The 25,584-nt window shown below is 41.2% G+C and overlaps 1 protein-coding gene and 1 long non-coding RNA gene across 11 annotated transcripts in view; one reads left to right on the top strand and one right to left on the bottom strand.

The window, feature by feature from the left end:
* The window catches only part of PALM2AKAP2 (PALM2 and AKAP2 fusion), a 269,862-nt gene extending 260,104 nt beyond the window's left edge, over positions 1–9,758 (bottom strand). For 2 of the 7 annotated variants that reach the window (XM_054053677.1, XM_054053679.1), the window contains exon 1: positions 9,354–9,758. In XM_054053677.1, coding sequence (XP_053909652.1) covers positions 9,354–9,398 — 45 coding nt within the window. In that variant the 5' untranslated portion in view covers positions 9,399–9,758. The remainder of the gene's footprint in view (positions 1–9,353) is intronic. The other 5 variants (XM_054053680.1, XM_054053682.1, XM_054053681.1 and 2 more) reach the window with 3 other exon arrangements.
* The window catches only part of LOC128850346 (uncharacterized), a 29,117-nt gene continuing 12,636 nt past the window's right edge, over positions 9,104–25,584 (top strand). For 3 of the 4 annotated variants that reach the window (XR_008447677.1, XR_008447676.1, XR_008447675.1), the window contains exons 1-3: positions 9,104–9,329; positions 14,145–14,272; positions 23,914–24,038. This is a non-coding gene — a long non-coding RNA (uncharacterized LOC128850346). The remainder of the gene's footprint in view (positions 9,330–14,144; positions 14,273–23,913; positions 24,039–25,584) is intronic. The other variant, XR_008447674.1, reaches the window with a different exon arrangement.

Here is a 25,584-nt window from a genome sequence, read left to right as displayed (position 1 = left end):
ATTTGACAGGTGAATTTCAGATATCCTATATAGATTTGTCTAAATTTTGTACTGTTTGAAACTTCATCAATAACAAATTCATGAATAAGTGTAAGAAAACCAATTTATTACAGGGAACTAATGCTTTTTAGTGTGTTACTGGCAGAAGATGTTACGTTCAAACTGTTCTCTTGCTTCCTTAACCAGAACAATTTACTAAGTTCAACCTGATGCTGGGATGAATGTATGTATAACATATTCCTAATACAGCAGTGATTCCTACCACAAGGAGTGGTCTTAAAGGTGCAGCTTAAAATACTGGAAAACTCATCAGCCTTCTGCTGGAGCCTACTTTCCTAAAGTGCAGCAAGTGTATGGATGTTCTTATATTTGTTAAGAACAAACACATGATTTACAACCAAGACTTAGTTTTTACGTCAGTGTAGGTAGGAATTCAAAATACATAAGGCATTAACTCCCAAACACTGTATTATCTGCACAGAGCTGCCAGAACTTGACAGTGCATCCAGGACAGTAATTTTGTACCAAAGCCAGTGTATGAGACAATACAGTCCCCTGTGCTGCAACTATTGTTAATTTAGTGACACCTTGGTTGCCAAATGCTTGCTTTATGTTCCAAACAAGAAACAGCTGGGTGACTAGCCATCCTTTAAAAACCCATGGATGTCAGTGGGTGTTTTAGCAAGGACCTGACACATGGTACAGTGCAGACCTGTTCCATGAGAGGCTAAAAAGTGTGCGTGCGTGCGTGTGTGTGTGTGTACACCAAAACCTTTCCCCCTGGGAAGCCCACTGGGAAAGACTAGTCATTCTGATGCTGGCACTGCAGCGTGCAGCACTCAGCTGGTTAATAGCTAGACACTTGCATTTAGCACCACTATCCATTCCCGAGTAATCTCAGCTCTGCACTCGCTCCTGCTGCTGCCATAAAGACACTGCATTTGTGTGACTCTCTGCAGCAAGCATTGCAGGCTCTCTAGCAATAAATTACATTGCAGTATGACCTCTGATCTCTGTCTACAATTATCAGCCTCTTAATGGGGGCTCCTTAGCTGTTACCTGCCCACCTTACTCCCTTCTACTGCAATAATGCTTGTAGCTCTGCATGGTGAAAGAACATGGCTGAAGCATAGAGGCTGACAATGACCTGTCCCCAAAAGGCTCGAAAGCACCTTTTATATAGCCCTCTGTTAGTAACCAGAGGGCTTTCTTTCAAGGTATGTATTTTTTAAAATCTGAGAACACTTCCGTTGCCCCAAATCTTCAAGTGATGTCAGTGGCTGCTATTATTAGGCATTGCAGAGGGGCTGAGCCACACCCTCATAACTGCTGTCTGTGGATCCTGACAAATGATGCTGGCATAAAATAATCAGAGCACTGCCTAAATCAACAACCAGAACTCTGCGCTGTCTGGAAAGGGCAACAACTCACAGATGACAGCAGATCTGTCTCCTTCCAAAAAGAGAGCCTAAAACTGCATTGGTTGTTGGCCTTTTTAGTGCACAGAGAGCATTTGTTTTTACTGGCGAAGAGGGAGAAAGCTTTACATGCTTCCAGAACCTAACCTTGCTGCAAGTTAGCTAAGTAACAAAAAACACCTGTGTGTCAAGAGCTACACAGGTCTTGTGTGCAACTGCCAAAAGACCATACTCATTTTACTTCCACTGGACATGTTGGATCATGTTAACCCTTGCAAACACATGGTTTCTTAGATCAGATTTGCAACAGAAAAGGGTTTTTTATGCTAGGGAAATTAGGCCCAGAGGCAGGTGTAGCATCGCCATGCTTCGAAGTCCTACTCCTCAGCACACAAGGGCTCAAAATGTTCTCATGTGCAATTCAAGAGAAGGTAAGGATTAAGATCATATTTCATTGCTGTCTTACCTAAATAAGGAAGCAAGGGATTGAATTCATGGCTGTGTTGGGTTTGCTGATGAAACAGGTAAACATCTTGTCCAAACTTCATTTCCCACATCAACAAAAAATACACTGAAATCTTTGGAAAGTTCCTTGGGATGCACTCACAGAGATGTTCAGAAGCTAGATATTACCACTGTGAGCCCTCAAAATTTACTACACGTGCACAGTCTGGTGCTTTCCCAAATAAGTGATGCACCAACCATCTTGCTGATGACTGTACTTCATAAGGATTTAGCTGATGAAAGAATACCCTCCATTCTGTACAAGAATGAAAGAGAATTTTTAAAATGAGTAAGGAGTTAGGTAGAAGGAGTGATTCCTCAAAGAGCAAGAGTTCTTGCAGAGAGCCTGGGCTTCACTGTGCACCCCTTTCCAGTCCCATCCCATCCTCATGCCAGCTACCCAACTATGCGTCACTTTTCACATAACATGTAAATGCCAAAGTGTCATGCCTGACTTCACAAGAACATCTATCCTATTGCTACCACAGCGTGCAACACCTCCCTTTAAAGTTACACTCTAGGCCACAGCTGCTCAATGGTTTCCAAAAATGTAAGTCTTCCACAATTGTTTTACTTTACCAGAGGCTTAAGAACAATAGCAAGAAAATCAGAAAAACATTTAATCCATTTTCAATTTCTTTTGCAAAATAGAACTTGAAAGACACAAAACAAAATCCAGTATCTCAGCCTCTTGTCTGTGCTCAAGAGATGTTGGTGATGTGTTAAAGGCTAGGAATGCACTGTGGAAACAATTCTAAATTTAAACAGTTCAGTTTGGGTAAGTCTGGAGACTGTCTAGAAATTTCTCAAGAGCAAGTTGGTTTCTGGTTTCTATTTATTCCTAATTTTCACTGATACCTAGACAGCAATATTTTTTCCATCATATTTCTGTTTTTCTTGCTGTCATGCAAACATTCCTAAAGCAACAATAAAGATAAACCCAGAGACCGTAATTTTTTCATTTTCAGACAATACAGGCATTTTTCTTTGGCTTTTGGCTTAGAATGGGCAAAGGCCATAACATTTCCTACACTGTGCATGAACTCCCAGTGTTTTATACGCTCCAGAAGCCAAGACACGACACGACTGTGTTCACATGGGTTTCTTGGTGCAGGGTCTGCCATGAAGCTGACTCATGCTGTTGCTGCAGTCCAGGGTTGGGCTTGCAGGCTGCAAGGAAACTTCTCTTCATCCTTTACAGCAAATGCAATCATAACACTTTCTCTCCTGTGGCTGATTTCCACTGAGGTTCACAGGAACCTCAAGGGTTCATATTGTGCTTACAAAACAGATCTCATTTAGATTTAATTTGCGATAATCCCCAGTCAGTACATACTAAACCCACTCCTGGAAATATTTGCAAAAGAGTACAGATTCTCCTTTACTCCTGCAGGTCTTCCTTTACATAGAGTACTCTGGAAATCTGTTAAGATCTCAATAGCCCTCAAGTTTTTTTTCAACTCAAGACAAAGAAAGAGGACAGCTACAACTACAGAAAAATTTTCTGTTTCAGGTACTTGGATGTTAGGACTGTGGAACAAGATGTCAGAGAAATGGTTGTGATTAATCACAGCTGAAAATACAATTGCAAATAGGAAAATGAGGGAAAAATGGTAGTAGAAAAAGTGGATTAAACTATGTAGCAACAATATTCAAATGAGCTTCATGTTGAATTGTGAGAGGAGGAAGGGGGCTTCTTTAGTGCCAAAACTCACAAAAGCATCTAAAGAGATGTTTAATCTAGCAATGTGTTTGTGTACACAGGACAGCATCAGACCATCTAGCCCATGCTCCATGCTGATACTGCCTAAACAGAAGGACTCGGGAGCTTGGCAAATACATGTAAAACTTCTCTGCCAGCCTCTAATAAGTTGCAACTCAAAATTTACTTCTATCTAATGAGAAAGTCCTTCATGGATTCCACTGGATCTCCTGAAGCCCAGGTCCACTCTGAGCATCCAGCACTTCTGAGAGAGAGGGTCTCTACGGCTTAACAACTAATTTCAGGAAGAATTTCGTTTGTTCTCAGCGGCTACCCTCCTTAGACACTTACTAATACTTGTGCCTTAAAGGTGTCAGTTGTATTTACTTATCCTCTTTCTCTATTAACTCTTATGACAGTGTAGACTTCTGGAGATTCCTGTCATTTATCTGTTTTCCAAGCATGAAAGCAAGAGCCCATTTACTCTTTCCAAACAATTGACTTAATAGAGAACTGATCATATGCTTAACTTTAAGGACAAAAATCTTACTTCCTAAATGAAGGCATAGAAATCTAGTGGATTAAGTCATCACAGCAATAGCAAACTGCTGATTAAATGAATTTGCCACATTCTTCTATGTGAGTCCCAACACCAGAGCTTCTCCTTTTCCTGGACAATATTTTCTGGAAGGACTCACAAAAAGTATTACAGTAAAATGACCTTGAGTGTGAGATCTACTAGTCAGAAATCTTCATTTTGATGTGTAATCGACAATAGGTGAATGAGGGGAAAAAAAAAGAGATATTGGCTTTTCTGTCAATAAATTTTCTGATATTTATGGACAGTACATGATGCTCACTGAAGTTGCTGAGTGTCCAGCCCAGAAATGTAGAATGCCTAGGTTACCAGCAATTGTGATATTGAAACTATACTAGTAAAATCTTTCCGAAATATAATTGTATTGGTCTTCTTACCGACCTGTTAAAAAAAAATGATGAGGTGTTATGCTTAAATATATGTGCACCTGCCTACCTTTTGGAATTACTCTGGAGCCTCACCTCATCTAGGTTTAACTAGTGTGAAACTAATCTCCTTTGCAGGACAAGGATACTCTCCTCATCCCTGTTAAATTATGTCCCACACTGGTTCTTGTTTGCTGCAAAAGGCACTGCCGCTCAGACTGCAGAGATCTGTTCTGTGGCGCTGGCCTGTATTCCCTTCTGTTTGAATGCCCAGTCCTGCACTGGCCTGTCCTAACATCAGCTGTATAAAGATGTGAAGTTGTCCTTGTATGTATGCCTTCACCACTTTTCATGTTACCTGCATTGTATCAATTTTGATTTTGAATTTACATCAAAGTACCGGTAGAGAACACCTTGAAGCCTTGAAAAACTAATTCCTTAAGCTCTCCTCTGCCTTTGCTCCAAAGAACATGTCTCTATTCTGCAGTCTTCCTCACTAACAGTAACTTTTTGAGAGCTGTCATTTAGCCCTGTATTTAATCCATCTAAGGCATACCCCACTGATACAAGAGGGGCTATTTTTAAACGAGTGTCCTCTCATACAAAGGCAAAATCCTGATGACATTTAAGTAATGTTAGATCCAGCTCAACAAACTCATAATCTCATAAAAAAGCAAGAATGGTCTTGTTCAACAGGAGGCATCCTTACCATGGCTATTTTAATGTCAATAATTACTTTTCCTTAATGCTTCGCTGGGCTACTGGTTCTCAGAGCTGGGCAGTAGTAAGAGGCAACCATCATTATGATGTTTTCACTTGGGAAGGAATCAGTACATTTTTGTACCTTCCCACTTGCATCTGCAGGCAGGACATCTCTTTAACCTGAAAACCTCCTCCAGCTCCTGAGCTGGTTGTTTCTCCAGTGGATGATTTCTTCTCAGTGCCATCCCCTGACTGCTTTTAATTCACTTAATGTAAGGGTGACAAATATTTACTGCATCATATGGACATTTGTACCTCACATGCAAGGATATGTTCTCAGTGCCCCCACTCCCCACATTTTTGACTGCTATCTAGGCAAGGGAAAGTATTTACATTTTGTAAACACCTTTCTGTGTTTAGATCAGTATATGATAGTGACCTCTGCAGTCACAGAGAAAGGGGACATATAAAAAATTGTGGAGCTGCACAGTTTATTTATCTGAAACATGATAAATTAACTCAGATCACCTGTCCAGTGGCCATCAAGCCTGCTTCCTCCAGGACTATTTGCATTCCAAACTTCTGAGCAACTCACAGTAGGAAAGTTTTCAAAGCCACAAAAATGCTTCCTTTTTCAGTCTAAATTTTACCCACCACCTCCCTCCAGGAGAAGAGCAGACACAAGCTCTGAAGTGGGCTATAGGAATAAGCTCATTGGGCAGATGTCTTCTGACATCTACTTTTAACTTCTTGTTTGTCTCTTGAAAGACATCTTCCCTGAGAATTCAGACTGGGCACCGCTTGGCTCCATTGACAGAGAGCAGCAGAATGGTGTTATGGTGATTTAGGGTCAGGCTCAAACAGGTGTTAAGAGCAGTGTGTCATGACAGAAGGATTTATCCGTACCTGCCTGCAGCACATGTGATAACAAAGTGGGATCATGTGATCTCTGCTCAAGGAAGGATCAGAAAACCTGTTTCTCCAGGCCATTATAGGACCTACCCATGACAAATAGTTGATGTTTTCCTCCCAAGTCGGGGAGAAGCGGGTTCTGCTTTTTGGTAGTTGTCTCACAAGTCCCCACTTCTCAAACTGGACTGGCACAGTCTTAATATAGTCAGTTTGTGAATTTTAGGAATCCTAGAAGAAGAAGGATCTAAAAATCACAGCGTAAGCATGTACAAAGGCATTAAAAAACCCCATATATTTAAAGCTTTTTGTGGTTTTTTTTTTTTTTTTTTTAGAATCACATATTATATTTTTTAGAGGCTTAGTTAGCTATTTCATGTCCTGGTAAACCATAGCATCCAAGTTGTCCTTGATCCTGTGTGCATACTTAACAGCTCTGTGAGACAAGGGAAAAGTCCATTACTCACAGTTTACAGGTGGAAAATAAAGGCACAGAAAGTCTACGTACTTGCTGCTGGCAAAACAAGAGGGTAGTCTGTGTTCAGAAAGGTTTAGAGTAATGTCGTATCAGTTAGGCCCTTTTTTCAACTTCCCGTGACACTTGCCTCTGTGCCAGACAGGCATATATTAAAGCGCAATTAGTCAGAGTAACAAAGTAACAAAATCAAGCTCTTCAAAAGCTGTCAGCCTTCTGGTGCAAATATTCGTGTTCCCATATTTGGATTTTGTTTTCCCTAAATACTTGATGATGCACACTTAAAATTTACTCTGCCTGTCTTCATGGCAAGCTCAAGTGTGGTGGTGACTGCAGACCCAAGAACAAATGTACAGCCAACAGTGTGAAGAAGTCCTAGTGGTAAATAGATTTCTTCCTATATACCTAGCATTCAACCAGCTTGATTGAAAAGTGCTGGTGTTAGCTTCTGCTCATCTAAGTGAGACATGCAGCTTACCAAAACAGAGGGAACACCAAGCCGAACAAAAAACACTAATCTTTTTCTTCTTCTGAGAAAGGCTATGGAGCTTCTGAGGACTGACCTTATTTTAGCCAACCGGTGGCAGAAGAGAAATGCCTAGCTTGCTTCATGTCACCCATCCTGATGGAGCAAAGCTTGCAACAGAAGTAAACTGCATTCTGACGAACATTTGTTGTAGCCCAAGCACAGGAGAAAAACTACTAAACAAGCTTAGATGGAAAACCTGTTGCTCTCTAGAGTGTGTTTGCAAATAAGTCAGGTCATGGGCCTGCATTCAAGCTTAAAATAACCCTGAACATTTTTGACAGGGAAATAGAATTCTTTCAATCTAATTCACTGTATGCATTGCTATATTGTCTTTTGTTTGTTACCCAAAAATGAAAACAAAAGGGAAATATATATAGAAAATGAAGATCCACATTCTCAAATCCTTCTCTCGTACAGCAGAAACCTACCTTAAAAAGCTGCAATGTACCATGTAATAATTTTACATCCATAGTGGCCTCACTGGTGTGAAATGCAAAGCACCAAGAAGCAGAGCGTGTGATTTACTTTGCTGAAAGATTTAAGCACAATACGTGGAGGGGAAATGGATGCTACTTGATTTTCTGTCAATAGTGGCCAAAAGAAGCAGCAATAACATAGAGGGTTTTTTTACTTTTAATGTAGAGATGGAAGTTCTTCAGAGCCATGCACAGCAGCCATGCATAGAACAGCTCTGTGATACAGTTCTGCCATACAGGAGTCCTAAACCAGAGGCAGTAGCAAGGCTTTCCTCCATGGGAACATTGTCAATGTTTCCATTTGAAGATTTGGCAATGCCTACGTTGACAGAAAACTGTGAACCAGCTTAGAAATATGCATCTACTTTCTGCTGCTTGGAAATTAAATGGTTATAGTATTTCCTCCTGCCCCCTCAGATCAAATGATACCACTTGCTCTTTTTCAGGAAATATTTTAGGGAGAAAAAATCCCAACAATCTATTTTTTTTACATCTGGTTATTTTAAATCTCCATGGTCCTATTAGCCGAATAGCAGATTTAAAGGAAACAGCTCGGAACAGCAGCAGCAGCAGAAACAGCAGCAGAAGCAGCCATTCCTCTTACTACAAAGAAAATCTGTAATCTCTCTGCTGGCTACAGTAAAACATAGCATCTGTTGATCACTGGAAAGGGAATGTAAAACCCATACGGGCTCTGCCATCTTCTGTCCTTTCCCTTCAGACCTCCAGGTGTATGGTTCCCAGCACTGATTGTGCCATCCAACTGGGACCAGCACAGCTGCATCCACATCCCAGCCACAGGGAAAAAGAAGAGCTGGGTGTCACTCAGACAAGGGCAGGCTATGTGGGGCTGGCAGAGTGGCAGTGCCCATGGAAACACAGGCCTTTTTACACAGTGCTTGAGCCATGATAGAAGATGAGCTGGCAATTTCTATGTGCTGGGATGATGGTGTTTTTTAAGCATTCAAGTCCAATCCTCACCAGGTATCACTACCCACCTTCCTTTGAGGTCTGCACCAACAGAGTCTACAGCTCACTACAAATAATGGTACTAAATGTGAAAATTAAAGTTTTAACTAAAAAAAGGCAAAATTCTGCCTAGACTTTACCCATGACAGGATGCAACTCTACAGGGAATTTATCTATGCTGATCTACGGATCTGAGGTTACAGTTTAACTAGTAGATCAAATAATTACACAATTTTGATAATGCAGTGTTTGTATTCGATTGTCTAAAAAATTAGTAGTATGACTATTTTCTTCTGCAGTAGAAGTCATGCTGCAGCATATAATTTTGTTTAACTTCTTCATGAGCCAAGTCAAACCTTCTACCATAAGAAAATTTCTTTTCAGCAGAGTACTGATTTTCTCCTGCAATCTCCCCTCCTCCCCACTTATTCCTTCTTCTCCATCATCAATCTTTTAAGCGTGCCACTGTGCATTCACATTTTTCTTTCTGCACGTGTCAGCTCATTGCTCTTCCTCAGAGCTCTTTTTCTCCGCCAAACCCTGCAAAGCAGACTTTAACCACTCGTTTCCCGAATGGGGAACTCCACACACAACTTCATGAAAGCCAGGCTCTCAAGGCACTTCCCAGCTACTGTGCCAGAATCCTCCCGTCCCTCTGCAACCCGAGGCTATGGACAAAAGAGTAAGTAAAATAAAACTGACTTACTGCTATGGCTTGGAGCCTTTCCTTGTGCAACTCTGCTTCCGCCATCCTGAAGAAAAGGACACCAAAGGAGAGAGAAGGAGACTTGGGGTGGAGGGTTGGGGGGGGGGGAAGAACCAAAAAAAAAAAGGCAAACAAAACCAAAACAGAGCACACACTGCAGTCACCAGGTGGGGGGGGGAGGTGGGAGGAACTGGAGTAATAGCAAAGAAAGCCGAGCTCCTGTGTAGTAGTCAGCCACTTTTGGAGGCACTGCAGGCTGGCTCACGGTAGGATCATTTTAGTCCCTGGACCGGTGCCTGCCTTGCTGCCTGTCTCCCAGCTGTATTGTTAACTGCATTTCATTGCTGCTTCTGTGTGCTGTTGCTGTCACAGAAGCCATGTATGCACTCTTCCAGCAGCTGAGCGCACGGATAGCTCGTATGGCTATAATTTTTTGCGTTGACGTCTCAGCTCATTTGCTCCTCCTATGGGGCGCTGGGTCACGACAGGAGCTTGACATCAGTAGTGTGCACAGTAATCCAAACCTGCATGACTGCAGCAGAGGAGGCAGATAGCTGTGCCACAGCGTGTCCTTAGTGAGCAGTGCAGCAGGGAGGGAAGGACACATGGTGTGTCGAGCAGGAGCTGCAATCGGCAGGTAGGCAGCAGCTGCAGCTCCGAGTTGAAGCAGGGGTGGCTAAGGGAGAAGACAGGGCTGGAAGCAGGAGGGATGGCACAGACCATGGGGGAAGTACAGCTGTTTGTGAATGCCGTGGTAATGTGGCATGCTGCACAGAGCTGCTGCTGCAGGACAGCCTTTAAGAGCAGCAGTGAAGAGCAGGAGAGAGGGCTGGAGGAAAGGTGTCAGTGTACCCTGCATGTGCATTGGACATTAAAGCACTGTATTGCCATAGACACCTGAAAGCAACAAAGCTGTAGGTAAACCCAGTCAGACTGAAGCCCCTCAGATATGTTGTAAACAGGAAAGAAGGCAGGTGGGGAAGGGAAGGGAGACCTGATCTGGTGTTGTGTGGTATTTTTTTTTCTTTTTTTTGGTGTCATCTGCCACCTGCTTTGCTTCCTCATAAACAGCAAGGGAGCCCCCAGCTCTCTCCCAGCCTGGTCCAATGGAGTACTACTGTAGGGGTAGTACAGGGCTGGCCCAGCAGAGTGATATTGCTGAACCAGGAGAGCGCCGAACTAGTGGCTGGGCAGAGGCTTATCATGGCATCCTTCGGCTGTCCCACTGTGAGGAAATGAAATGAGTTTTCAGCATATGGGTTTTTTTTTTTTTTATAACCTCTGCCTGACAAGACAGGGAAACTCTATCATCTTGGAGGAAAGTGGTCTGCAGGTCACCCTGCTTTCCATGTGCCTGCCTTTTTGTGTTCCATCCAGCCTGGCATTTCACCTCTCTGCTGGCATCCTTGTCTCCTCTCTCAGGCATCCTCCACTTCCATCCCATTTCCAGCTTCATGATTCTGCAGGCTGATTTTCAAGGCAGCTGCTCTCTCAAGTGCTTCCACCTCGTGGTCCCATTTGCCTTACTGTGCCCAGCCTCCTTGTCTCATGAGAGCATGTCAAAGTGACTTCTTGCTTAGCTTTTCCTCTGTGAAAGTGATCCTCTGTTTTATAGAAAACTCACAGAATGTTATATAATTTTGGTAGTCTCTGTGGCAAAAAGGCAAGGTTTTATTGTCGTATCTCAAGTGAGGCAGTATATGTGAGTGGTGAGGTGGGCTTACTGGGGAAATGCAACAATTCCAGCTTAAACTAGGATAGTCTGTCTGTCTTCCAGCTTGAAATAATTTGTTGGATGTCATCTATGTGTAGCTTATTTGCTCTCTTTCAGCTTGTTCTTTTTCTTCAAAACCTCTCTTTTTTTTTTTTTTGTTTTTGGTCACCACATAAAGGTCCATGTATTGCTGCTTGTATTACTATGGCTAGTTTTGAAATACCCCATCATACAGGATCCAGACATTTATACTCCCACATGTGCACTGAGAACATACATGGACAACTCCTACTAAGACTTGGAAGCCATGCAATTAAATCCCTCAATAGCCTTCTCATATTTTACTGTTAAGCCTTTACCAGGGAAGCAATTCTGCTACAGGCTACATCCATCAAAGTCAAAGGTATGCCCCAGTGCTAAATGGAGCTAGACCTGGGATGGGCAACGTATTCACTCCACGACCTGTAGTGATGTTAGGTGTTGTCAAAGTGGTGCATGAAATGCACCACGGTTAGGCCACTCCCGCCTTCCTTCCGCATTGTATCCATTCAGCAATGCATTTGAACATGTATTTAAGTGCATCCAAGGCAGTCATATATACAAAAGTGCATGTGTGCATCTCCCTGCTAGTACAAAACCTCACAGCAGTTCATGAAGCACAGTAACTGCAGCTAAACTAGATGCTGTATTAGGCTCACATTTATCCTCTTTCCCATTCAGTTGCAGTGCTTATTGCAAGCGAGGGGTGAGCAGGGTACATCCTTGTGAGTACCGGAGTTTTCCTGATCCCACTTTAGTATGTCAAGGAAATGTGCAGCTCTGCTGTAGCAGCCTACAGTGCCAGAATGACAGAACATGAATGAGTAGTGAAGCAGTTTCTTACTCTGCAGACTTGCAATGCAGAAGAAAGGCTGGAAATCATGCCATAACAGCCCCTAGTTTCCCTATAGTGTCTTTCTTTTGTGTAGCTCAAAGGCTGTGATGCAGTGAGTTGGGAATTCTTCACCCAGGTGGTTCACAGAGCCTGCCCAGGTGAAATGACCTTTACGTGGTGATTTACTAGGTCATCACAGAGTCTGCAGGGGACAGCCCCTATGGACATTTAGTTAAGGCAGTTTGAAACGAAACGAAACAAAACAACTGCTTGGTCTGTACTTACACCTTTTTTATCCACTTTGGTTGATATTTGTTTCCAAAAGGTTTTGCTGAGTTGTTAAGGAACCTAGAAAAATAGGAAATTGTCTTTAGACTCACTCATATTTATTTGTTTTGTTTTACTTTTAGGGCAGGGGGATGGAGTATTTCCAAATTTTGAAGATACTAAGAAACAAGAAAATTTGGAGGCTGTAGGGAGGAGCAAAAATATTCTAGAAGAGCAGGCAAGCAAGAGGAAAGAAGTATTTTAATATACTTCACTTGATAACTAGAAATGAATAAGAAAGAAAAACCCACAATGTCTAAATGAAGTGTGAATTGCATCCAATTTCCACACAAAACAGATTCTTATTTTCATTTCTTTGGAAAAGAGTGTAGAAAACAATCTGTAGTCCCTGCTCAAAGCTGAAAAGGATCCTGAAATCACTCTGAGTTATATGTAGCCTAAATTTTTAGAGACAGACTGATTTCGTGTTGGAAATCAGGTTCTCGTCCTTTGCCATGGATGTGAGCTGGACTAGGTGAGATCCTAGTTTAAAGCATGTGTTTTTGTTTGTTTTCTGACATTTTTTTTTTAATTTTGACAAATCACTTATATTTTGCCATTGCTCTGCATGCAGTCAGAACCCTTCTGCCTGGTGGCAGGGATGTTGTCCTTGGAGCAAAATCCTTGGCTTCCCGTCCTCCTGGCTGCTAGTAGGTCTGATTAGTCTTAGAAACCAGACTTTGGCCTGAAGACTGCATAAGGAAGACACACACATACACATGACGGTCAGGATTAACACCTTAGCCATTGCAAATGCATCAACATATTTATGTGATGACAAGTTAGTTACTGGATTGTGGCAGTGGTTGTCAAGAAAACACAGAGCAAGGAGGGAAAACAGGCTTCACATTTGCATTTCAGATTATTTAAGAGGAGATACTTCTGGCTTTTAAAATTACCACATGCCAGTGTGTTGCACTGTGCTGCTCTAACCCTGTTCAGGCACCCTCGCTATTGTTGAGCCTTCCTTCCTAGGGCATATTGGAACCATGTTATTTTCATCTTAGTTGAAATTCTGAGGTTTGATTGATTAGGTTTTTGTCTTCCTTACTAGACTCTGTCCTCAGATGCTATATTAAAATAAGCCAGGAATGAAAAGTTTGTCTAAACTTTTAGATTCCTGATCCCATCATCCATGCTCACTTTTTGACTCACGCAAGCGAAGCGCTTTGCATGACACAACCATCAAAATTTTTGTCATCATCTAAGAATTTCAGGAGAAGCTACTCCATCTGCAGTTTTAATTGGGAGTCTCAGCTTTGCCAGACATCAATCTCTTGCTGATCTTCTCTCTCCTGTGCCCAGTCTGCTTGCCAGTGGTACACAGTGACTGCAACACCAGGTGTTGCCCTCACCACTTAGTGGTGGCTACATGGTGTGAAATGTATGTTTAAGCCCTTGCACACCCACCCCGAGTGGCTTGTACTGGGTCTGGTGTCTGTTGCCACTCATAACTTGCAGTGGGGAAACTGAGAAGTGGTTGATCGCCTGAATATGCGCCCTCACACCTCCATTGCTGGGTGGCAGACGCTAGCATCCGAGTGTCTTCTTTATTCTCCACTGCCCTTCATGTGGGGTTTCATAGCCACAGCCCCAAGGCATTGTGGGCTGGTGGGAAAACCAGCCTGACTTACAGGACTGGCAACGGCTGGGAAATTGTGCCTCCATTCTCCACAGTATTTCACACATAGAAAACATGGATAGGGAAACTATGTGATATGCCTGAAGTTGACTAGGAGATCAGTGGCAGAGCTCAACCTGTACTTCTGAATCCAGATCTGTAAGTGCAGAAAACAATTCTCTCTTAACTGAAAAAACAATCTTTATATCATATTTGGCTTAAGTAAGTTGTTTCCTTCTCCCTTTTTCATTTCAGTTTTGCGACTTTCGATCAAGACCTGGAGTTGAAGCACACACAGCAGGAGATGACATTGTTTCAGACATAAAAAGCTAGAGCACATGGCTTTGTTTTAAGCCTTCCCAAGACAGGAGGCTTATGAATAGGTAAGCCATCATTTATTAATAAGTGCAGCCTGCTAGGTTTTTCTGTTTGCTTGGTTTTGTTCTGAACCCATGGGGAAATCACACTAAGAAGTCCTCTGACTGAAGTTTTCTCCAAGCAGTGATGCTGGTAGCAGGACACCTACTTTCAATAGATCACCAGATGCTATGAGTGGAAGAAGCCCTCAAGAGCATCTGCAGAGCAGAGGTCTCCTAGCCAAGTGGTGTCTGTTGTCCACAAACAGTTGCTTGTAAGTGTTTCTGCTGGCAGCAGGAACAGGGACAAGAAGCAATGACTCTCCTGAGACCGCTTGTCCTCTGAGCCCCCTGTCATGCTTAAACAGCCTCCTGTTAGCCTGAGATTCATTCAACACCTTCAGTCCTTGGCAGTAATTAATGAAGCAAGCCACAGAGCACCCACTGTCAAGGCTTGCAGGTCAGTAAACCAGAAGATGCTGTTTGCAGTGACTTTCATTGAAACAGGAAGAACAAGAAGACATTATGTACATATTTCACCTTTCTTCCTTCTTTCCTCTTCTGGTAACTGGGGTTATTTGAAGCTTCCCAGGTGGAGGCAGTAGTAGTACCGTTTTGACTGCCCACCCTCTGGCAGGAAAAACTGCTGTGTAATCCCTCTCTTCTTGGGATTTCGGTGCTGGTTGCATGAACCAGAGCTCACATACCCACTAATGCCTTGTTGCAGGAACCTGGCCTGGCTCCTGGAGATCAGAGTAGGGGCCCTGCAGAGGAGAAATGTAAGGAAACCTTTCCCGATTGCTTTTACTCTTTCTGAAATTACACAAAAAGACAATCCAGGTTAATTCTTGTTTTGCACTCACTACTTTCAATGAATTCCTTGACACTTTGCATCCAGCTGGGGCAATGAGAGGTGACAACAGCATAACACTCCCAAAAGTAAAGTTCAGGACAGAAATGTATCTGTGGATATGACAACTCTTCGTTAAAAAGGGATTTTTTCTTGAATTTCTATTTTACCAGCATAGTGATGCCACTGAAATATGTTATTGCCCTTTAGCTGCATGCCCTTTTGTAGTTCTCAATGAACTGAGATTTGTGTGTACACTGGGACTTGAGTTTTCCACTCCATTAGAAACAGCTTGTGGCATTGAGTTTGATGGATCCTGCCAATTTTAGTGTTGATAAGGAAAAAACTCCCATCTCTCTTGCCCCTTAGACTTATCTTGGCTACTTGAATGTGCGAAGTCAAAGAGGAAAAAATGTACCTTTTTAAATTTTGGATTTAAAAACTAGAGATTGGTTCCTTTAGATTCTGACATTTCCCTCCACTTTCTCTTCAAACACTCCAGATCTTAGCAGGAAAGCTCCTTTTAGCAGTATTCTTGTGCCTGCTGATCATCCTCCATATAAAGTATACAGCTGTAATTATGGTCTCTTAAAAAATAGAAAATATTTGCTGCTGAGGTCAATATTAGCACACTGGATTTTGCTTTGGAAGTGAATTAATAAAAAAAAAAAAAAGAAAGAATTTACCTGCAGCCCAACTGTCAAAATCTAACAAAGAGGTGAAAATAAAGTACTGCCCTAGGAGGCAACTGGGGCCAGAATGTTCTGATCACTGTATGACCTTTGCTTCTGTTTTCCCATATATGAAAAATATATAACTTTATACCCTTTGTTTAGCACCCTTTTGGCTCCAGACACTTTAGTCCTTTTCATTTTGATCTCCTCTCTCTTATGTGTATTTGTAGAATAGTTTGGGTTGTAAGGAACCAGTCCAACTCCTCTGCAATGATCAGGGACATCTTTAATGAGATGATCATATTGCTCAAAGCCCCGTTGAAGTGACCTTCAATGTTTCCAGAGATCAGGCATTTACCTTCACTGGCAATCTGTGCCAGTGTTGTACCACTCTCATTGTAAAAAGTTTCTTCCATATATCCAGTCTGAATACACCCTCTTTTAGTTTAAAACCACTACCCTTTGCTTTATCCTGACAGGCTCCTCAAAGAAAGACTAGAGGATCTGAAGTGGATGTGCAATACAAAAGAGCAAAAAGGAGTCCACTTTAGTCTACAAGGGCATCTTTCTTTAATGATAAGCTTGCAGCTGAGGTTAAATAATCAGGAAAATTACGACAGTATGCCTTCCACCTCTTCAGAGGAACTGCACAGACAAGTGTCTTCAGCTTGTCTGAATCAAGGCTGTAATTTAATGATGGATGTTTCATATCAGTCCACCTCAACTCCAAGAAGTTACGACAATGAAAGAGCTGGAATTTTAATTTTATCTCTTTGATGAAGAGGATTTAAATCCATCCATTCAAATAAGGGGTTTGACAGTACTTTGAAAGAGGAGTGAGTCAGATGGGAGTGAGATCTACCGATCACAGCCCTACAGAGACCTGCCACGCACTCTTCCAACTTCCTGAGTAGCAATGCGAGATTTTTAAATCCAGAGTTGGCATCCTATTTTTGGTCCTCTGACCTGAAAAAAATGGAAATTTTTTGCACAAAAATAATCTCTTGGCCTTTTGGCCTCTACTTCAGATAGTGGCAGAAAGTCACATACAAGAAGCAGAGAACAAAAAAACCCCAAACTGGCTACTTTCTGGATCCATGTTGGAAGTTTAATACGAATTTTGGATCAGTCTATGCTACACCTAAATTGGTATATCTAACTTCCATTGTTATATAGGGAATTCATTAAGCTTTTCACAGCATAAGGCAGTCACAAGGTGCCAAGAGTTTGCCTTGAACCAGTGTAACGCGTTATTTATTATGCAAAGCCACTGTATTGCATATGTGCAAGTGATTTCTTCAAAGAATCATTGAGGTTATTTCCTCTCTATGGCCTTACTTCCTACTTCCAGTGCTTGACTCAAAGGCACACAAGCACACTGTGATGCCCCTTTCATGGCAAATACCTGTCCAGTAGTTCCTTTCTCAGGGCCCCAGCAAGTGCTTTTTAAAGACTAGTGATACAGATAGCAGTGATACATGCTGACGAAAATCATAATCAAGGTTCCTGGGGAAAATGCAAGTTCCACTGACTTCCTATTCATGTCACTGGAATGGTAAGATTTTATACTTCAATGTTATGAATTACAAATTGGAGAACTGTTTTACATTGTATTGAATACCACAGACATGCCTCACTTGAGATTACCATTAAACTGGTACCTCTGGTGTGTGGCTAATTAGGAAATCATCTTTATGTCTTGCACCTCTAATGTACAAATGCCTTGTTTAGTAAGTAGCATTCAGAAGAGACAGTATTCATTAATTGCAGTAGTTAGCAGCTCCTAGGATGAAATTTAATGCTGATTTACAAAGCAGTCTAAATGATTGACATTGTCTTGCACTAATTTAATCGAAAATGATTCTTAATCCTTCAGACTGCTTTCAAAATCCCTGTCAACATGTCTACATTTTAAGCTTCTGCAAATATTCCAATTTTGGAACCTGGAAGAGAACGCAATGCATGGTTGTTTCAAAGCTAAGTAGTCACCCAACCTTTTAAATAAAGATATTTGGGGAGAGTTTGAATTCTTTAACCCTGAATACTTCTAGATTTGTCTTAATTTATTACTTAAGCAGGCTTTTTGTATTTCTCCAACTTGCTGTGGTTGATGCCTCATGTACTGAAGAATAATAAAACATGGAGCAAGGCCAGAGGTATCCTCAAACTCATGGTTAATTCAGACCTCCCGAGAGAGGTCTTAAGGGATGTTCTCCTGCAGCTAGAGTAGTTTATCTCTAGGAGTGCCAGGAATGAAAAGAATGAGGCTTCCTTTGAGGCTGATACTGCTTTATAACAGGTAGGTAGCAAGACAGAGCTTACTGTAGTTGTGTGCACTTCGCACTAGTTCATCATAAATTAAAATAATAGTAATCATATGCTAAAATAGTGTACTAAAATAACAGTAATCATGTACCATTACAAGGGCATGTGATAGGATGAGGGGGAATGACTTTAAATTAAAAGCGAGAATATTTAGATTAGATATAAGGAAGAATTTTTTTACAGTGAAGGTGGTGAGGCACTGGCACAGTTTGCCCAGGGAAGTTGTGGCAGCCCCATACCTGGAAACATTCAAAGACAGTTTGGGTGGGGCCTTGACCAGTCTGGTCCAGGGGGAGGCGTCCCTGTTCATGGCAGGGGCTTGGAACTGGTTGATATTTAAGGTCCCTTCCAACTCAAATCATTCTATGATTCTATGGTTCAATAATTCTATCATTCTAGGATTCTGTGATACTGTGTAGCAGGCACTCTGCACAAATCGAGAAGGAGACATGTCAGGTTGTTAATTTAACAAAACAAGTCTTTCTTTTCTTGAATAATTCTTGAGGAGAACTACAGATTTGTAGATTTCTCCTAGGAGGTTTGAATCAATTTCATGAAGGTGGAGAAAATCCATCTATTGAAGCCTGGTTCCTGTTGCTGCCTACTCCTCACAACATAACAATCTGAAACTCTTTCATAAGACTAGCAGAGGAGCATTGCTTTCCTTGTAAAGTTATAGAGACAGAAAGACATCTCATGTCCATGATGTTAGCCAATGCGATTATCTACTCTTTTCTCATAGGAATGAAAAATAATGTCCCTTTTTCAATTTCTTTTTTTTTTTTTTTTTTTTTTTTAAAGATTACTGGTTTATTTAGATCTTCTGTTATGGACAATACAACAATTGCAGTCTGGCCACTCACCAAAACTGTGGAGAGTGCTATACTATCTGTCTGCATCAGATCTATATAGGCAACTTAATTTTCTCCACACTAGACTGTTTCTATCATGGGAAAATATACTTTTTAAAGATAGATAATATACTTCCACTATTTTCCAGCTGAGATGTGGCAGAAGACAAAAGTGTTGATTCTAGTGCCCAGGCAATCACACAGAGTGGTTTTATAGCTGTTTCAGGATAATTCTAGCCTGTGTAAACCTACACAGATACATCTACAGCAGATGCCAATATTGTATCTGGTGTGTGATGGCATTGATATGACAGGAGCCCTGCACATGTCTGTTTTAAAATAAGATCTTAAGCAGATTTTCTAGCTGTCCAGTTACTAATTGCTAAGCACCAGTTCAGCTATACTGAATGGCTATATCTCCACAATGATTTGAGAGCCCCATTTAAGACTGATGGCACTTTTCAGAAAATTGGGAATATCTGAAATAAGGGATTTTTGAAGTTGTATTTTGAATTCTCACATTTCAGATATGTCTAGGAATTTCAGTATTCCACTCCTCCTCTCTCTCTGATTACATACACAGGATGATGCAGAAGTGTGAAAACATTTACAGCGTATTTCTCACAGGAAGTGTAAGTGATGATTTTGGGGCGCAGGTATTCTACTTGAATAACAAACTTCTGTGTTTCCAAATATCATCTAGTATACTAGATCAATAGGTAGACATTCTGTGGATATGATTACTAATCAAGCCCTGACAATTTGCATACCGCTGCTCATTTCATGAATGTGTTTCTTTGCCTTCTGTGTTCTTGTTCTTTCAAAGTGAACTCCTCAGTACAAGGACTGAGCAGTGTGGCTGCTGAGGAAGAATGATGATTAGCTAAGTTACATTTGGCATTGAATAACTGCAGCTACAAAAAATTAGGCTGATATTCAGTGTTTAAGAAGAAATATTATTAGCGGCAAAATAATGATAGTTTATAAAATCTAGCTTACACACAAGATATTAATTAATTTTAATGAGATGAAAAGATTAAAAACCACTCCCTATTTATTTTCACAAGGATTTGACCTTTTATTCTGAAAGGAACTATACAGTCCACAAAAAGCACTTTTACACTAATTTTTACTTCTGAATGGAGCAAATGTGGAAATATACAATTGCAAATGATGTGGGTTTTTTTTATTTTTGGTTAAAAATTGATTTGAAATCCTGCTTATTAGCACCTTCAAAATAATACTGCTGGGAGTGCACAATCAGAGCTTGAAGAACAGCTCTGGATTTGGTTTTGCTTTTAAAATATCCTGTTATTGAATCATACTGCACTTGTTATCAACATAGATTTCCAGTCTTCTAAGATTTACAGTTAGTTCTGACTGTCAGTGGTATGTTGCGGCAAGGAGCGTGAAATTTTTTTTTTTCTTTTTGGTTTCATGGTGTCTGTTTTCCAGCTATCAGAGTTTTGGTTTAATACTCTAGGCTGTGTATCTCATCCCATGATGAAAGTGCACCAGCTGTGAAATTTTATAATGGGAACCATTTCTGCAATTGATATGAGCACAGTTTTCCCAATCACCACAGAAAACCCACTATTGCAGAAACAAAGTGTAGCTCATAATCTTCTGGAGTGAGGCAGAGAGGAAGAAAGATGCAAAACAAAAGAAACATTCTTGATACTTTGAAGAGAAACAAAGAAAGCACTGAGAAAAGATGACTTAATAATGTAAAAATGGAAGGAAAAACAGGGATTGCCTTTAGATTGGAGATGTGGTGTGCATTGTCAAATTAAAATTATGTTTCAGGGAAAGAAGAGCAAGTATTTTAGTCTGTTATTTTTGAGTAAAACATTCCACAATAAGCATTATCTTGTCTTTTGTTTGCCTTGAGAGAGCTGAAATTTCAGCAGCTACAAAGCCTGAGAGTCAAATGCAGCAGTGCTACAAGTAGGAAGATGGAAAAACCTTTTGGCAGTGCCTACATCAGAGATGACTGTGAAAAAAACCTGATCTGAAAGACTTTAAAAGGTGTTTTAATTTGTTTCAAAGACAGCAGATGCAGCTTAAATTTTTGTATGAATGTACCCTCCTGTATTGAGAGCTCTACGGGCAGCCTAGGCAGTTCTTTTTCCTTTTGTTGAAAAACTCATTCTGTTGTATGCCTAAGTCTGAGAAACCTGGAGTCCTTGGATACTGTGGCTACCGGAGTTTTAATGCTTAATTAGTTGTGAGTGCTGGACTCTGGATAAAATAACTGTGCGATGACAAATACTGGCTATGGCAATGCAGATGACATGTGGCATGACGTCTCTTAGTGTTTTCATCTCCAGAGCTGCTTACTCTGAGGGTTCTATTTGGAGCCCTTGAACAAATATCCAGCAAGTGGTAGTCCCACTGAAGTCACACTACCCTCCGCTTGTGGGACCTCTTTTGTGTGTTTTGTCCCATACAGTCTGGATTTGGTCAGTTGCTGAATCTGTATAGTGCAAGATGCTATCATTTGTAGCTGCTAGCATTCATAGATTTTTGAACTATGGAGCCTTTTTGGAAGTGGAGAGGGGAGTGTGGTTTTTGCCTGCAGAAGGTGGGATAGCCTCCTGACACAGGAATGCAGTGGGGTGCAGGAGGTGCAAGGTTTGTTCCTGGCTGTTTCGCCCCTCTGTGCCATTCTTGCACAGAGTTCCTTCTCCCCAGAGCTCCAAACACTTGAAAAGCCCAGTGCAATCTCTGCTGATGTGCAGCCTGGCTGAAACGCAAAGGGAATCTTGCTCAGAACCACAGGAGAGTCTGAAAGTCCTCCTGGATTTCCACAAATGGCTGTTTCCCATGGCTTGTAACTCTGCCAGCTTTTGAAGAGGATATTTTAAGTCAAAGCAGAGCATATTCTGTTTTCAGTGGTTTACACTCCCTATTTCAATACTTTAGCTTAATCTGCTGGTGTTTCAGAGCTGCTAAAATGAGACATTTACATACTGAGAAAAGAAAAATGTATTTTTTTTCTGCTGCCCTGATATAGAGTTGCTGCAACCATTGCAGCCACAGATCCTCATGGAGCGGGGATGAACTGAGAGCAACTTTTAACTCACAGGTCCCTCTGCTTCACTGGCAGATCAGATGTCTCCCCAAAAGCAGCAGATCCCATGCCTTACTGCTAAAGAATGTGTATCAGTGGTAGACCACCCAGTATTCCCAGGGCAGCACAGCTACAACTGCACCAAAGTCAGTGTAACACACAAAAATACCTCAGCGCATTCAAAGAAATTCAACCTTTGAGGCAGGGACATGCACATGGGCAAAGTTAAGCTTTCGCCCTCCCCACCTTTTATCCTAAGGCCACATTTTCGTGCTAGCTGTCAGAACAGGGGCATCAGGTCAAGACACACAGGACAATCATGGCTCCCTGAGCAGAGAAAACTGTTGCTGTGATCTGTTCCCAACAGGCTGACACTTGGAAGGGTTGTCATGTGCTTGCGCTGGACTTAAAAGGCCTTATAAGGCAAAGCCTGAACAAACTGTTAAGCAGTCTGAAGTGTTCCTCAGTGCTGAAAAACCTCCAGGGAATGCACAACATACCCCTGGCAAAGATTACAGCATATTTTACAGCAAGCTCATAGAGTAACAAAGCAGATATTGTAACTTTGAATTTCAAGCTCTGCAGGCTACTCTTAGCAAGAAAATTAAGACCAGGTCCCCTTCCTGGATTCATTTTACTGCAATGGGACAAGCTAAGTGTCATTAATTAAATCTGTCTTTAAGATTTCATAAAACTGTACATCAGTTCTTCTTCTGGATAGACGTTTTCTACTGCAGAAAATTTGAGACCTCTGTGAGCTGATGGCTGGACCCAGTGAGATTTATTCAAGCCATGGTGGTAGTCAATACCAATGACAGAATGAACAGACCTTGCTCATGAAATATTCACAGTAAACCAACCCTGTTTTGCCACCCTCTTGGTCACTTGGGGTCATGAGATATGAGGATTTCTACCCTGTCCTCTTTTCCTTTTCTGATTCTGAAGGAGCTGTGGCACAGCTGCCTTGTGCCCTCTTCACAGACCTGAAGGAAAAGCACTACAAGCTTAGATGCAAAGTACAGAGAAAGCAGCCAAAGCTTTTTCTCCCTGTTCCAGCTAACCTCGTCTTCACCAAAGACTCAGACAGTAAAACAAATAACAACACAAAAGTGTGACTATAACAGCTTCACCACTGAGGAGATCAGAGCAGAGCAATTTTACTATGACTGTGAAGTGGGATGGCTGTGGTACTCCTGTGCATCAGAGGCAGGGGTGAAGGCTTAGTACTTTCTCCCAAGAAGGCTGAGGACAATTCATCCTTTTCTGCTGGATTTAAAAAGCCTCAGAAAGCAAAGTTTGTAAAAAGAGTGTTTTGCTGCCCTTTCTTATGCTTGTTGGTTAGAGCTAGTTGCAGCTTCTGGTAGGTTTTAGTAGTTGCCCTCTAATCTCTCTTTGTGGAAGCTCTTCAATATGTTTTGAGATGCTTTCTCACTTACAAAGCAGTGAACTGTGCCAGAAAGATGTGGGCCTTCTCTCTACCCCATAAGCCAGATCAAGCTGCTGCCAGTCTAACAGCTGTGTCCGTGGATGCCCACAAACAGACAAGTTTCTCTGACGTTTTTGTCATTCAGTTCTGCTATTTGCATTCTTTTACTGAAGCCTGTTTACTGTTACAGCCCTTTCTTTGTTATTTTCTGATGTTTTAAAATAAATTCTTTCCAACTGCTTTTTCTGTTTCTACTCAGCTGCCTATTTATACTAGGCAGGTGCTGACCTAAAAAATACTTACATGGGCATTCAGAAGGAAAAGCATGTTTTGCCACTTTTCCAAAGAGACTGTGGTTATTTAGAGCACTTTTACTAATTATAAGAGTAATAGAAAAGAATGAATGCCAATGCGGAATGACTTTCAGAAAGAACGAACTTTAAACTTAGACTTGTTTTCTTCCTCCTAGAAGGAAATCACATGGAGATAGCCTTGCTCCACCTGAGGAGGAACATATTGGGCACCTGTTGAGTATGCACCAGCTCCTCATTCGTACAAGAACTAATGTAACAGATCTCCATGCAAGAAAGGATTGTAAGCACAGCTATCATTTGCAGTTGGTACCTTGTTCATGGGTGTCAAAGGTGGTACTGAAAGTACTAAAAAGACTCATCTGTGCTTCTTCGTTACACCATTCCAACCACTGTCATCAGAAGACAGATTTGTCCGACCTAAGATTTGGTAGGGTGCTGGATAGTAGGGCACCGACATATTTGTAAATCAATTCCCAAAATATAATATGGAAATCACAGCCAGCTAAAGTGACTTAGGTTAAATCAGGAGCTAATAAGAAAGATAGTCATCTGCAGATGAAAACAGACAGTGACTAAAGAGAGCTGCAAAGTCCCATTTGTCTTGAAACTGTAACAAAAACTAAGCATTGTCTGGAAGTATTCAAACTTTTCAGCAAATTCTTTTTCACCACCATCCCACTCTTTGGTACATGGCTTTCTGAAAATGGGCAACTAGTGGAAGTGACAGGCACACCCATAAAAACAAAGCCTTAAATTAATATTGCAGAAAATCACATTTGAAATCCATCAGGACAAGAGCATTCTCATTGAAGACATGATCTCTAGGAAAAATGCCTTCTCTCAACTACTGAATAGCAGGAGCTGGTGACCAGAAAGACAGAATCAGGTAGAGAGATTTTAAAAGGCTGATGGTAAAGGCAAGCAAGGAGAAAAGTAGAAAAAAAAATAGAGAAAAGTTGTGTAAGCAAATAGCATGCATAAAAAATATTCTCTCAAATCAGAACATGTTTGGAAATATCAAATCAGTGGTAAACTAAAGGTCAGAGGAATCAACGTATAGAAATGGACACAAATTCTCCAGTAGCCAAGACAGGCAGAACAGATGGGTCAAAGCTTGTTATTAAGGTTGCTTCAGTCCAGTGACTTGAAGTATGACTCAATTTAGTGTGTAAGATACATGATTGCTTGCGTCTAGTAAAGTGCGTGCAAAGCTTTCCCCAGTCTCCTGAAATAGTCCTTTTGTGGTGTAAAATAAACTCCAGGCTGACATAACTGCTGACACTGGAAACTTCCTTATGTCATCCTCCATGTTTTATCCACAAACCCATATGTTTTGTAATCTTTAGCATCATTATCTATAGTAGTAGCAAGAAAAGAACTCTAATGACTTCCAGAGCTTGAAGGAAATTGTGGCTGAAAGCTAAAGAATTTTTTTCAGAAAATAATGTGTGAATGCTAGAGGTCGAATTTGTTAAACCCTTACAAATCAAGGATGCTAAGAAGGTAAGTTAGACAATTTAATGTTGTACATTACAGTTGTTTCAGTGCAGATCTTTGATAAAGCGATCTTTGATAGGATTTGTACTTGTGAGGCCTATGAAAATGAATTGAACGTTGATTTCCAAGCTGATGGGCATGTATCTGGTAAAGGGAACTCTGATCTTTGTGTCCGAGATTAAATTCTGAAGAGGAAAAAGCTGTTTTATTTCATATAATAAACCTGCGGAAGGATAGTGTCCGCTCAGGTTAGTGTAGAATTGGGAGCAGAGAGACTTCATTGCAAGTGAAATTTTATTGAAAATATCATTACTGAGCTGACTAAGTAC

The sequence above is a fragment of the Cuculus canorus genome, chromosome Z (assembly GCF_017976375.1).
Source record: "Cuculus canorus isolate bCucCan1 chromosome Z, bCucCan1.pri, whole genome shotgun sequence".
NCBI classification, from domain to species: Eukaryota; Metazoa; Chordata; class Aves; order Cuculiformes; family Cuculidae; genus Cuculus; species Cuculus canorus.
Note: the sequence above shows the minus strand (reverse complement) of the source record. Positions and strands in the feature narration are given on the sequence as shown.